Source organism: Camelina sativa, chromosome 4 (genome assembly GCF_000633955.1).
Source record: "Camelina sativa cultivar DH55 chromosome 4, Cs, whole genome shotgun sequence".
NCBI lineage: Eukaryota > Viridiplantae > Streptophyta > Magnoliopsida > Brassicales > Brassicaceae > Camelina > Camelina sativa.
The window spans coordinates 2,714,007-2,728,876 of record NC_025688.1 but is presented as its reverse complement, the minus strand read 5'-3'; the positions used below and the strand labels follow the sequence as shown (position 1 = coordinate 2,728,876).

Genomic DNA, 14,870 nt, shown 5'->3' with positions numbered 1-14,870 from the left:
AAACTTTTATTAATGGTATCATCAGCTCATAGATGAAACAAAAGATACCAAGGGTAACATACACCAGACTTGGAAACTCAGTCCAAAACAGCTATTGCACCAAGTGCCTTCAGCTTCTCCACGATCTCCTCTCCTTCTTCTTTTGATACTCCTGTTTTCAAAACCGACGGAGCCTTCTTCACCAAATCCTTCGATTCTTTGAGAGTCTTACCTGTGAAACTCCTCACCTCCTTGATGGTCCTGATTTTCCAACCTTCATCAAAGGACTCCAATCTAACCGCAAACAGAGTCTTCTTAGCTTTGATCACCACTCTCATTTTTCTTTGATTTCTTAGGTTTCCCTTAATTCTCTACATTTTTATTGACTCATTACAGATACCTATATACATAACATACAACTTGCTCTACAAGCAAATAATTGTACTAGAGATGTCGGAAACAGAAAGAAAGCAATAATTGTACCTTCATTACTATCTTTGCTTTCTTGACTCGAAATTGCTCCCCAAGCAAAAATGTCACTTCCCCAACACAGATATTTTCTACTTATTACGATGTACTTCGTTTTTGCCAAATTCTATATTTTAATTAGTATTTTTAAGCCACAAGTTACAAGATCATAGTTTATCCCTTGAATACTACTACCTATGTTCTTTGCCTCCCACACTATTCATATCCTTCCATGTCGTCTACAATAGTTGAAATGATTTAACATAAAACACACATAAAGAAGAGTCAAAGAGAACCTATTATCTTAAAAGGTCAAAATGAAATCTGTTGTAACTTAATAGTAGTAACTTACACAAGTCTTTGACAAAAGAAAGTTTGAAAATCTAATAAACCAAAAAAGGGGTTAGAAGGGACTGATTGCATTTGGAAACAAAACTGTTTTCCTTTCGTTTTCCATATTTTTAAACACATTTATGTGTATATATATTTCTCCTCTGCCCTTCTTTCTCGATTTTGCCTCATTCATCATGAGCTTTGTTAACCTCCTCACTTGTCTTTGATTCATCAGTCTTTGGTTCCTCGGTCTTTGATTCATCAAACGCCATCAACTGCAGCAGCAACAAAAAAGAAGAAGAAAAAGACAATAAGCTCACTAATCCTTGACTACAACCATAATATAAACATGTAAAGCAAACACAAGGTAACAAGGAAAGTTCTTCTGCTCTGTTAGGTTCCAAACACAATTATGAAAAAACTGAAAATGTTTATACATACATGTAAATGCTTTTCGTTTGCATTTACAACATTCGAAATCTACGAGGAGAAAACGAACCGGTTTGATGTCACCGTTCCAAATGCAGTGAGAAGCCAAGAACCCAATTACGGCTGGGACAATGTATAACAAAGCAGGCTAAAACAGAGGCAAAACACAAACCCCCATCAGAGAAAATCCCAAAAATTAGGTAACAATATAATGGATGACAACAATTAAGACACAGAGACAGACCTGTGCTGCTTGAAACCAGTTCATGACTACAATCGTGAGGATAACACCAACAGCGTATCCGATAAATGCACTTGTGAAGTATTGTGGTTGTCTACGTCTTGACACATCAAATCTTAAAGCAAGTGCAACAAAAATACCTAAAGGAAAAGAACAGCTAATGTCTCATATTCATATAATATCCGAAATACAAGAGTGTATAACCAAAAAGCTGTATATAGTTATTGAGTTACGCATTAGAGAACATACCGGGAATGACAATGTCACCAAGGCCAAGCATAGAATAGGGTCTTAGAGCATCGCCCGTAGGGAATAAAAGCTGAAACAAATATGCAACAATGAGATTACATACAAGATCACAACAACAAAAAACCAATTTAATTTTATTTGGTGTGTACTTCTGAGGCAATTTCACTAACCTTTATTGGAGCATCAAAGGATTTGGCAACACTAACCATAACCGGAGTGAAGAAAACCCAGAAGATATCATAGAAAAATAGTCCTGCCTGGAAGTCAAGTTAAACAAACACCGAAATGATTAAGACATCTTCGATGACTTGAATTGTCTTATCATCTAATCAAATTCAATAATAATAACATTCAAAGATGCGGCTCTTACCAAAAGGATGGCACCAGTCTTGAATGATCCAAGAGAGAGCATCTCAATTCCCTGTATTGGCCACAAGATTAATAAGAAAACGAAGTCACATCCAACAACAGTAACGACACTGATTCCAGTTCAATTTTAAAATTCTATAATATGTTTTGATAAAGAAGCCACGTAGCTTATGCGTTCCCATACAATGTTCTTTAGAATGGACGGAAAGGAACCTGAATGCAGAAGGAAAGGCCGAGAATATTGTTAGCCAGCCAATGTTTTTTCCACGCATACCACGCACAGAAGAAGGTTCCAGGGATTCCTGCAACAACTTGGGACTTTGTGAACTCTACCTCCAAAGCTGTTTAAAAACAAAGGTGTCAGTAATAAAAGAAAAAATTAGTCTGAATTACACAAGCAGATATCAACCAAAGGATAAAACCAAACACTGAATAGAGTACAAAGAGTAAAACAGATATGCAAACGGGACAAACACATAGGAATTTGGATGATCATAACATTAACCAAATTAGCATTGAAAGACTATCACTAAGCAAACAATGACAAACAAAACCATAACATCACATCCAAATATAATGAGAGAAAAGGTACCAAAGAACATTGATGGTAAATCTTAGCTACATACACTTGAAATACGGAAAACGCCAGATGATAAGATTGTCGTTCCAAGGATCAGGCAAAAATCTTCTGATGGCAGGTAACAATGTCGCCCTGCAAAACACATAATTATGTCATGACTTGACCATAGCAACACGCAAAGAGAAAGAAACATGTAGCAGGAATTTAGATAAGACACATACGAAAGAGCGACAATCCCAAGAACAAAGAAGTAAGCTGTTAGAACAGCATTGACCAAGTCCTTTGAGAGAAACTTGAACAATAAGAAAAGGGAGAGAAGCATAGCGCTCCCAACCAATGGGAAACGCATGGCATGTTCTTTAGACATGGTCTCCTACATCATTAAAACAAAACATTTTAGATCAAATTGGAGAACTGAATCACTTAAAACTAATTAAAAAAAAAGAGAGAAATCTGATCACGTCTACGTCTTACCGTTGGAGGAGTATCCTTCACTGAACGAAAGCAACCCACATAAACAGTGATACATGCCGTAAGGATAACATTCAAATTTGGATTTACTCTCACCACGAGTGGTGCCAATGTCAAACCTGTAACAACAACAACAACAAACCCCCTCAATTTTGAGTCCTTACGTCAAAATCAATAACACCCACCAACCCTAAACCCTAGAGAAACCAAACCAATAAGAAACAAACAACAAAAACTGCATATTTCCAGCAAATTCGAAGAACAACCCCAAAACCGAAAAAGTTAACAACTTCGTCACCAAAATCATAAATCAAAAGAAACCCATCACACGAAACAATCACATGATCGTAAAAACCGATCGAAATTGAAATCCACTAGACGAATTGTAAGAATTACAAGAGTGAAAGAGATAAAAGACGAACCTGCGAGAGCGAGATTCGCAAATTTCTCACAGTTCTTCATAATTGCTTCTTCTTCTGTTTCGTATAAACTCTCTGTAACTCTGATGAATGTATATGTATAGAGAGAGATCCAATGGTGTGGTGGGGTCAAAAAAAAGATAAAATTTCCACCAGATCTGTTAAAAAAAAAAATTAAGATGAAGACGAAGAAGAAGAGAGAGTATGGAAAGAAAATTAAGATACTCGATGACTACGAAAGTTACGGGACTGTGACCTACTTATGTGACAGACATAAATTACTGGTAACGTTCACGTGTTTATGACATTACGTTCGAATTATATTGGTCGATTAATTACCCCATTCATCACCACCGCATCACAATTCACAAAATATGTATTTTTTGTTTCCTTACATGTGTAAGTCAAAAAAAAAAAAAAAAAAAGTAACNTACTTTTCTACTTCAACTGAAAACAAAAAGTGCTGAACAAAATCATAGTCAAAAATTGTAACACATAATTAAATTTTGGGAGATTTCGTAATCACAAATTAGTCTAATCTTTTTTATTTTTGTATTATTGTTTTCCATATTTAGTCAATGTAAAAATATTATATTATATACAGTTTGAATTGATATAATTCTATATTATAGTAATTTTACCAAATATGTTAATATAGATATTAATCAGATGATTAAACCAAAATTTGACTTAGGGATGGTAAACGGAAAGAAAAGATGGGAGCCGATTGTGTTTGACTCTTTCATCTTAGTTTTGGTACTAGTTAGAGACCAAAGTAGGGGAAACTTGTGCATAAGCACACAGTAAGCCCAATTTTTGATAATGTTTAATCAAAACATGTTCACAACGGTAAAAAAATAGAGAAAGCAGAGGACAATACAAAGTTGAATACTATTGAAGGAAACCGATACAATGAAACAACGTTTATGAAGGAACGCAGAATCACTTCTCACCTGCAAGAATTTCGGAAGAGAATCTCTAGCAAAACGTTGAGGAAGAAAGTACTAGAAAGTTCTAGAAAATGTTTACAACTCTGAAAATGCATAAAAGATAAAGATGAGCTAACATTGCTCTTATACTGCCACCACACTAACAGTGTTTAACCGTTACTTGACATTGACAGCCTGCAACCTCTGCCACCTGCACACTGCCAGCTTGATTATTCCTTCCTCACGCGCTCGTCACTCTCTTATCCAAAACAATAAGCCCCACGTGCACTAAATGCCTCTTTTGCTATATCAAAGCCCCCTGTTCTAAGAACCTTGACCACAAGGTTCAAAGGCTGGAAACTTGCACTGTAAGTCAAACAAGAACTCCCAGGTAGCTTCGTCTTCCGTTTCATTTGTCCATTGAACCAAGACCTTTGTAACCGCACGACCCTGCCGCTTAACCATTTGACGAGCCAAGATCTGCACTGGTTCCTTGACACCGATATCCGACACAATAGATGGAAGCTGAGACGAAGTGGGAACATCACCAACCTCTGCCTTGAGTTGTGACACATGGAAGACCGGATGAATCAGAGAATGGTCTGGTAGCTGCAGTTTGTAAGCCACTTTACCACAACGGTCAACAATCTTGTTAGGGCCATAATACTTTGGAGCGAGCTTCTGAGTTGAACACATAACCATAGAGCCTTGGCGATATGGCTGCAACTTGACAAACACAGACTCACCAATATCAAAGTGCCGCTCAGAGCGATGCTTATCCGCTACTTGTTTCATACGGGTTGAGCTCGCATAAGGTGAAATTTGAGGACCAACAGCATTGCTTCACGTTCCTGAAGACTTCTGGCCACAACAGCAACCTTGGACTCACCAGGAAGATAAGGAAGATGCACTGGAGGGGTTTTACCATAGACTGCCTCAAATGGACTGAGCTGAGTGGAAGTGTGAAAGTTGGTATTATACCAAAACTCTGCTAAAGGTAACCAACGACTCTACAACTGAGGACATTCACTACACATGCAACGAAGGTAGGTCTCCAAAAATCGATTAACAACCTCCGTTTTTCCGTCACTTTGAGGGTGATAAGCACTCAAAAATTTCAGTTCAACTCCCTGTAGAGAAAAAAACTCCTTCCAAAAGTTGATGACGAATATCGTATCCCTGTCACTCACAATAGACCGAGGACAACCATGAAGTTGAAAAACAGAGTCCATGAACGCTTGTGCAACTGATACTGTCGTATACGGATGCGATAGAGCCATGAAATGGGCTGCTTTAGTCAATCTGTCCACCACCACAAATATCACCGTCTTACCAAAGGATTCAGGGAGACCGTCAATGAAATCCATTGATAAGTCAGTCCAAATTGTATCTGGAATGGGAAGTGGTTGCAGCAAACCCAAATAAGCGGCAGTGTCATACTTGCATTGTTGACAAACTGCATAACTCCTTATAAACATTTGAATGTCCACCGCCATGTTCTTCTAGAAAAATAACCCTTTCACTTTCTTATAAGTCACATCCCTTCCTGAATGTCCACCTATTCCCGAGCAATGCATCCATTGTAAGATGGTTTTTCGTAACTGATCATCATTAGGGACTACGATTTTGTTCTTCCTACGCAGAACTGATTGAATCCATGAATAATGTCTTTTTGCTGCAGGATCAGCCTGCAACTCGCTTATCAACTGTTTAAGTTCTGGATCTTTCTCATAATGAGCTTGAATTTCTTTCATGAGATCGCACTCTAGGACTGACATTTCCATATGTAACACTTCAGCACCCTCTACGCGTGACAAAGCATCAGCTGCTATATTGTCTTTTCCCTTCTTGTACTGAATTTCGTAGTCAAACTCCAACAGCTTAGGTAACCATTGTTGCTGAATGGGTGTGTTCAACATCTGCTCCAAAAGGTACTTCAAGCTCCGCTGGTCAGTTTTGATAACAAAGTGATTTGGCAATAGGTAATGTCGCCATTTCTGAACCGCAAAAACCACTGCAAGCAACTCCTTCTCATATATCGACAAGTTCAGTTGTTTACTTTTCAAATGTCGACTGATAAAGGCCAAGGGATGGCCTTCCTGCATCAACACAACGCCAATACCGGTGGAACAAGCATCTGTCTCCACCAAAAACGGTTTGCTAAACACTAGGAGTGCAAGAACCGAAGCATGACTCAAAGCTGTCTTCAATTTTTCGAAAGCTTCCAGTGCCTCTTGAGACCATAAGAACAAATCCTTTTTGGTCATGGCAGTCAAAAGACGAGCAATGGTACCAAAATTTTTGACGAAACGTCGATAGTAACCTGCTAGACCGAGAAACCCACGTAATTGTTTTAGATTCGCGGGAACTAGCCAGTTTGCAACAGCGTTGACATTGGCAGGGTCTGTAGATACCCCACCAGCAGCAACAAAATGCCCCAAATACTCAACCCTATCTGTTGCAAACGCACACTTGCTTTCCTTGGCAAGAGTTTATTTTGCCTCATTGTCTGAAAGACATGCTGCAAGTGATTGATGTGATCTGTCAGATTGGAACTGTAAATCAAGATGTCATCGAGGAATATGAGGACAAACTTGCGCAAAAACTCCCTGAAAACATCATTCATCAATCCTTGAAACGTAGCCGGTGCGTTAGTTAAGCGAAATGGCATTACCAGATATTCATGATGTCCACTGTGTGTTTTGAACGCAGTTTTGTAAACATCCTCTGGCTCCATGCGAACTTGGTGGTACCCTGCTCTTAAGTCGATCTTAGAGAACACAGAAGAACCCCCAACTCGTCCATTATATCCTCAATGAGTGGAATTGGGAACCTGTTTTTGATGGTAAGAACATTGAGACCCCTGTAATCCACACATAATCTCCAAGTATCGTTCTTCTTCTTGACCAATACTACAAGCGATGAAAAAGGGCTAGCACTAACTCAAATGGTACCAGCAGAGAGTAACTCCCTAACCATCTTGTCAATCTCATCCTTCTGGTACACCGCATATCTGTAAGGACGTTGGTTAACCGGGTCGCTTCCCTCCTTTAAAACTATCTTGTGGTTATGCCCTTCACGAAAAGGTGGTAAAGCTGTGGGTTCTTCGAACAAATCTTCATATGTGGTCTTTAACTCTGTAATAGCTTGGTTATCAGCATTGTTACGTTAAATTAGCTCCACTGCATAAACCATTGCCTCCTCTTGCTCAACTACTTCCTGAGCACAGATCATCGAGATTTGTATCGCCTCCTCATGATTCTTGTTAAACTTGATGGCCTTAACTGTTCTTACTTACCCTTGTTTGATTCCATGAAGAAGTATTTTCTGATTCTTCCACCAAAATCCCATTTCTAACTCCTGCATGTTCCAAGTCGTGTCTCCTAATGGTGCTAACAATTGAACCCCCAACACCACATCGCAACCACCCAAAGGAATGATCATGAAATCATCTTGAAATTCCGTACCCTGAAAAGACCACTGAAATTGAGAAGCCTTACCTTGTACCCCCAACTTACTTCCATCAACTACTGCAACTCTCGAAACACCTGCAGATTGTACGTTTACACCTATCTTCTTTGCTGCACTGGGATCCATGAAATTGTGTGTAGATCCCATATCAAGGAGTATAAACAACACCTTTTTCTTGTGAACTCCCTTAACCTTCAGAGTTTTGTAATCCGAAATCCCAGCTACTGCACTAATAGACACCATTGGCATGTCTTTATCCTCCTCGGTTACCATCAGATCAACATTTCCCGTATCACCCTCATCCTCTTTTTCGACTTCAATCATTAAAACTTGTGACTTCTTATGCTTAAGATAGTGGTCTGGTGTATACTTTTTGTCACAAATATAACACAACCCCTTTGCTCTCCTAGCACTCATTTCCTCTTGAGATAAAAATTTCCTCGCCGGTTTCTGAACATTAGACCCCACATTCTCCGATAGATTCTCCTTCTTACTTTGAGTTGACTGTTTTGCGACTGTTGTTGTGCTTCCACCATGAAACTGCTTGGTATATGATCCACCAGACGTAGTACCCTTCGACATAGGATGAGCCTTCTCATAGAGACGACTGAGCATAAAACATTGGCGAACGGTCTGTGGTGAAAACATTCTGATATGCATCTGAGTATCAAGACGAAGACCTGCAAAATAAGAACGCACCAAATAATCTTCTGAAAGTGTAACTCTCGTTCGGATCAAATCAAACTTCTGGTGATAATCCACTATTCCATCAGTCTCCTGCAACGCTTTCAACTCAGCAATCGGATCTTCCAACACATCAATGAACCTTTCTTTCATCAATAACTTGTACGACGGCCAATCATTCAACAGACTCTGACCAAAAGGTGTTTGTACCAATGCATGATGCCAAACAGACGTGTGACTATCAAAATGCATAGTAGCCATACGAACCTTTGTGTCGTTTGGTGTAGCATCAAGAATAAAATAGTCTTCCACCTTACAGATCCACTCCGAGAAATGTTCTCCATCAAAACGGGGAAAGTCCACATGCACTAAACGAGTAACTCCCGAGTAATGACCAGATCCCGATGAACCTCCACCGCGTTGTTGACCAGAACCACCTCCACTTCCCTCTGGCAACGCCGACACCGCCAAGGGACTACACTCTCTATGAGATTTGCTCGAGGAAGTCGGTGGACCCGGTATCAACCTGATCAAATGCATCATGTCAGCCATATTCTGCTCCATCCTCTTATCTTGCGCTTCAATCTCTCGTTCTATCGCATGAGTCCGATCAAGAATGGTTCTCGCATCACCGATCGTCTCACTTCCTCCTTCCTGAACTTCTTCCCCAACCAGATCCTGCCGATTAATCTGAGATCTCGTCTCACACCCATTGTTTCCGAGGTTCGACTTCGCTCTGATACTAATGATAACGTTTAATCAAAACATGTTCACAACGGTAAAAAAAAAACAGAGAAAGCAGAGAAAAAAACAGAGTTTAATATTATTGAAGGAAACCGATACAATGTTCAGGAAGGAACACAAAATCACTTCTCACCTGCAAGAGTCTCGGAAGAGAATCTCCAGCAAAACGATGAGGAAGAAAGTACTAGAAAGTTCTAGAAAATGTTTACAACTCTGAAAATGCATAAAAGATAAAGATGAGCTAACACTGCTCTTATACTGCCACCACACTAACAGTGTTAACTGTTACTTGATGTTGACAGCCTGCAACCTCTGCAACCTGCACACTGCCAACTTAATTATTCCTTCCTCACGCGCTCGTCACTCTCTTATCCAAAACAATAAGCCCCACGTGCGCTAAATGCCTCTTTTGCTATATCAATTTTACAAAATCTTCAGACACGAAGCCGTTGAGGTGGACTAAGAGATAACTTCTGGTTCCTCCTGAATTTTGAGCAACTCGAAGATGATTCTTGAAAATATCAACCAGTGAGAGTCATCATTATGAATTACACTTAACTCCATCACCCGATCATACATCATCTTACCAACATCAAATCAAATTCCAATGGCGCAAGTCCCTCATTTCAGAGAGATGATTCTTGTGAGTAGAGGGAAGCCAACTATAAGCAGCAATCATGGATAGAGCACCAAACAAGGCTGGCATGTTCTTAACGGACAGAGGTTTCCAACTTGATTTGTCTTCTCCAGTAAGAGCAATATCATCCAATGGTCAGAAAGGCAGGGCAGAGCTCTAAACAAAGTTGCCTCTCCTAATGTCAAATATACTTGTTATGGGAAACTATTGCAACACCAAAGTAGGCTCAAAAAGGGAGCCTCTTCGGTATTATGGTTACATTTTTCAGTTGGAGTGGTTAATATTGCTATAAATTGCAAAGTTATTTACAGAGGAATGTGTTCTGTATTGAGAGGAGACCCACTGCCAAAATTTGCAAGTCGTAGAGCCCGAGCAGGTTTCTGTTGATCAAAGATCTTATTGGCGTGGAGATAATGAGGGAACAGCAAGCCAACAAGAGCACGAAGGAGAAGCTCTCAAGGTAAAAAGTAAATGGAGAATCTGAACAATGCTTAGAAGGATTCCAACTACAGAAAATGACAGTTTAAGTCCTTACATATCAAACAACTAGGTAACAAAACCACAACCGCCCAATAAACCAATTAGCTCAAACTTGAGCGGAACTCACAAAGTCGACTTCATGTATTTTGATTTTCAAGTTAAAATATAATATATCATATTAAAAGCTTCACAGTTTGATTTAGGTATAAATTATGCAATAAAGAGTCACATAATACAAGTTTTCTTAGAAAGGCATAAAACATAAAATAAACAAGTAGCGGCGGCTGCAGCTGCGGCGAAGGTAAAAATGACCAAAATATTTAGCAAAATGTCTTTTTTTGTGTCTTTAGTCTTCTTGATCTTTTTGGTCAAGCTCAGCAACCGTACTGTCGAGCATAGCTTTCCTGTAATATCAAATAGCAAAAGATAGCATGAGAGTTTAATTAATGACAAGTTACGTTCTTAACTAGTAAGAAGGGATTTAATACTAATAATCAAGAACAAATTTATGTACCTGGGCTTACGACCAGCTTTTTGGTCAGACTCAGCAACCATACTGTCGAGCAAAGCTGACCTGTAATATCAAAATAGCAAAAGATAGCAACAATTTAAATTAATGACAAGTAACGTTTTTAACTAGTAAGAAGGGATTCAATACTAATGATCAAGAATAAATTTATGTACCTGCGCTGTATAAGACCACCCCTAGTTTCAATGAAGCGTTCGAACAAACGCGTCCTTTGAACGCGGACACAGCGTTCACACCCTATAAAATTAGGATACTTACGACTTCCAATTAAACTTCTAGCACATCCAACCTCAAGCTTCAGATTTCCCAAGTAACTTTCATCTAGTGCTAATGCCTTCTTTTTGTCCGGCAGTATATTTAACAAAGCAAATCTGAAGAGAAAAGAAAAAGAAAAAAAAAACAACAAGTAAAAAATTTTAGTTTGTATTTTAACTTCTAAAACTAATAAGAAAAAAATACGAGCAAGAAGTCACAAACCCCAAGAGAGAACCAGTTTTACACTCTGCCGGAACAAAAATCCGAGAGATCACTCCACATGAATTGAAGTGTTTTCTCAATGTACTCCTGATATCAGCCATAGGTAGGGAACAATCGAATCCCCTAACGAAAATGGTCATTGGAGTGCCTCCATATGCATCTTCATTTTCGTAAAGGCAATGATATTCTTCGGCCTTGTGTGTTTTGGAGTCAAAACAAGAAATGTTCAGGTTTGGGAAAATACAGAAGCTCTTAGAAAGACTAACGAGAGCATACAAAAACAAAACATACAGAAGCTAAGTTAATCTTACCTTTTTGTGCTTCTTCCGAACTACTTGTTCCAAGTCATAGGACTCGGACTCGGAATCCTTCTCTGATAGGAAAAAAAACAAAAACTTGCAATTAAAAAAAAGGAAGACATATATAAAAATATTAAACAAACCAATAATCAGACTTATATAATTCGAAAATAAAGATTGCAAGAAACCAAGAACAAAGAAGTAAAGTTCAGCACCAAGTTCGTACCATTCTGCGTAGTAGAATCAACCTAAATAGAGAAAAATATAGAAGAAATGACTAATACAGAAAAATTGGTTTAAAAAAAAAAGAACTGAGAGAGGGAGAAATCCATAAGGAAAATAGGATTACATCGGTGGATGTGGAGAGCCTCTTGCCCATGGAGAAAGTTAGGATGAAAAATAGAGCGACTGCTAAGTTTTTCGATAATAGGGGAGATGAAAACCCCTAGACTGACTTTTGTTTATATATATATTAGTAGCCTGGTTTTAGATGGGCTTTCATGGGCTATTTATTTTGTCTCGGCTTGTGACGGTGGCCCATTTTCTTGTAAAATACCTTTTGTTGCCAAGCTATAGAAGAAAGGATTTTATTGGTTTGTGATTTAAATAAAATATTATATAGAATATATGTTATTATTCAATCAAGAATTTTTAAAATTCTGTTAAAATTTGGTGTTAGTAGTTGAGGATTTGTAAAAATTGATCTAAAGTTTTCATAAATTTAGTATTATTAGTTAAGAGTTTTATAAAGTCATGAAAAGTTTTATATTATTCAATTAAACAAAAGAATTTTGGATTGTTAGTAAACTAAACTATTATATTATTAGTTTAGGATTTTATATACTTTTGTATTATTGTTTTCCATATTTAGTCAATATAAAAATAATATATTATATACAGTTTGAGTTATTATTTTTCTATATTATAGTAAGTTTTACAAAATATGATAATATAGATATCAATCAAATGACTAAACCAAAATTTGACTTAGGGATGGTAAACGGAAAGAAAAGATGGGAGCCGATTGTGTCAGACTCTTTCATCTAGTTTTGGTACTTTTGGATTAAAATTCATGACATTTAACTATATGTATATCATACAATTAGACAATTGGCTGAAAGTTAGAGTATGAGTTACAGAATTTAATTTGATCATAAACTCGCAATTAAGTTTTGAATTGGTAATCTAGAGGATATAATTAATTTTTATATTTTAAATTAGTTTGTATATATACATATATTTCCTGCTTTTTCAACACTTGTCCCTTTGAATAATATTGTCATTACTTATTAGAATACTTAGAAGAATACGTAGATAAATTATATTCCTTACAATAATAGTCACTAATTAGAGAAAGAGATTAAAATATATCTACTCGGCCTATACAAACATTAGTTTTAAAACTTACAGCTAGTGAAAAGTTGAAAACATTGGCTTCACATCATTTCATATTTATAACGGAATAAAGACACACTAAGTATCATTTTGTTTTTGTGTGAGCAATGTACAAGATTAGCTCAACACAGTAAGAATCAATGTGAATTTACATTTAGTTTAAAAGAAAAGGAAAGATTTATCTAAGAGCGAGTTATTGGTTCTATGATTTTAATTAATTTGGAAATCCAAACAAAAATCATGTGTTATTCAATCATTGATTTTAAATATTTATCAAAATTATGTGTTATTGGTTCTATGATTTATAAATACTTGTTAAAATATCATATTCTTCATTTAATGATTTGTTTTTGGATTTGAAAATCTACATTATGTTTTAAATAGATTTGAATGGATTTAAAAGTGTAAAATAGATGGATTCAAATCCAAGGATAAAACATGTTATTTCAAAATCTATATGTTTTGATTTTCATAATTTACAATTTTATATGGATTTAAAATCATTTATCTAATAACAGCTCTTAAATTATATGTACCGTGAATTCAAAGACTTGTTTAATGATGGGAATATGATGAGTCATCCTGATGAAACCACCATCTCCCCATCCTTTTCCAAACGAATCTTGCAACTTAAAATATAATATTTTTTCTCAAAATAATAGCCACAACCGGATATAATCAAGCCATGACAAGGATACTTTTCCAAAACATTCCTCAGCAAATCAATATCTGAAGGACAATAAATCTCATGAAATAAGAAATCATTTCCAAATTAATATAATTATGAAATTAAGTGCAAAATGGAATTATATAATCAAATTATGAAATTAACTTACTTTGCCGTCCCACTCATGGAAACTAGGAAGATAGTTAATAGTTATGGCAACGGGAACTTTCCTTGTTAAAGAAATTGTTTCCTCCTCAAACTTAAAAGAATCTTCTTCACTACCACTCTTAGGTCGGTGATGAAACTCCATGTCTTTGACATATGACAATAAGAATGGTTTGGCATTCTTCATATTGTCAATGCCTTGTCCTGTGAAGAGATAACGCCTATAAACCCCCTTCAACAACTTGTCAATAGTAAGATCACTCTCTGAACCAGAGAGCTTATGAGCAGCAAGTTGAGCTCTGAAAAGAACCACTGCGCAACATTCATCTGCAAGAATGAATTAAAGAACAATTGTTACAAGTTATCAAATGTTTTTAATTTCATATCATAAAAGATATATTAATTTGTTCTCACGTGCTCTTTGTCTATAAGACACAAATAGATCAGAATTATCACTCCAACAAAACACCACCTGTTTCCAAATGAATATGAGATGAGCAAAACCAGTTACATAATTTAATTCTCATAAATTAAGTACATCTAAATAATAATATAGACATTTTACCTTCTGGTCAATCTATGAGAGTAAAAAAACATATCAAGAATCGAAAGGATCAATTAGAGTTCAATTCCATTATGTTTGACTACTAAGTGAAAAGGTTTACCTTTTCAAAGACACGTTGATCATCATTTTCCTGTAAACAAAAGCACGTCAATGTTGTGTAAAAAATAATATTATAGTTCAAATTCAGTAGTTATGTAAAAAATAATTATGCATCCTTACCATAATAGAGTCAATAACCCATGATTTGAGATTAACTGCAAAAATCTCTATATACTTATTTAAGCAATATT

General features: G+C 36.8%; 2 protein-coding genes across 2 annotated transcripts; both read right to left on the bottom strand.

Annotated features, from left to right (window-relative positions):
- LOC104779637 (signal peptide peptidase) lies at positions 747–3,720 on the bottom strand. Its single transcript, XM_010504018.2, has 11 exons — positions 3,542–3,720; positions 3,123–3,238; positions 2,870–3,021; positions 2,695–2,780; positions 2,282–2,409; positions 2,070–2,120; positions 1,870–1,956; positions 1,700–1,769; positions 1,454–1,590; positions 1,280–1,357; positions 747–1,055 (listed from the first exon to the last, which is right to left on the bottom strand). Exons 1-11 carry the CDS (start codon positions 3,579–3,581, stop codon positions 966–968), a joined length of 1,035 nt encoding a protein of 344 aa, XP_010502320.1. The 5' UTR covers positions 3,582–3,720; the 3' UTR covers positions 747–965.
- On the bottom strand, positions 10,655–12,212 carry LOC104779636. Its single transcript, XM_010504017.1, has 7 exons — positions 12,138–12,212; positions 12,015–12,036; positions 11,801–11,862; positions 11,490–11,683; positions 11,168–11,383; positions 10,998–11,057; positions 10,655–10,887 (listed from the first exon to the last, which is right to left on the bottom strand). Exons 1-7 carry the CDS (start codon positions 12,165–12,167, stop codon positions 10,830–10,832), a joined length of 642 nt encoding a protein of 213 aa, XP_010502319.1. The 5' UTR covers positions 12,168–12,212; the 3' UTR covers positions 10,655–10,829.

Bases quoted from the DNA above. Each gene is read 5' to 3' on its own strand.
- LOC104779636 (XM_010504017.1), bottom strand. From the start codon at position 12,167: ATGGGCAAGAGGCTCTCCACATCCACCGAT. The intron at 11,684-11,800 runs GTAAGATTAACT...AAAACACACAAG, and splicing joins TTCGGAAGAAGCACAAAAAG to GCCGAAGAATATCATTGCCT. The intron at 11,384-11,489 runs GTTTGTGACTTC...TTTTCTCTTCAG, and splicing joins AAAACTGGTTCTCTCTTGGG to ATTTGCTTTGTTAAATATAC.
- LOC104779637 (XM_010504018.2), bottom strand. From the start codon at position 3,581: ATGAAGAACTGTGAGAAATTTGCGAATCTCGCTCTCGCAG. The intron at 2,781-2,869 runs GTATGTGTCTTA...TGTGTTTTGCAG, and splicing joins CTTGGGATTGTCGCTCTTTC to GGCGACATTGTTACCTGCCA. The intron at 1,591-1,699 runs GTATGTTCTCTA...CTTTTCCTTTAG, and splicing joins TGGTGACATTGTCATTCCCG to GTATTTTTGTTGCACTTGCT.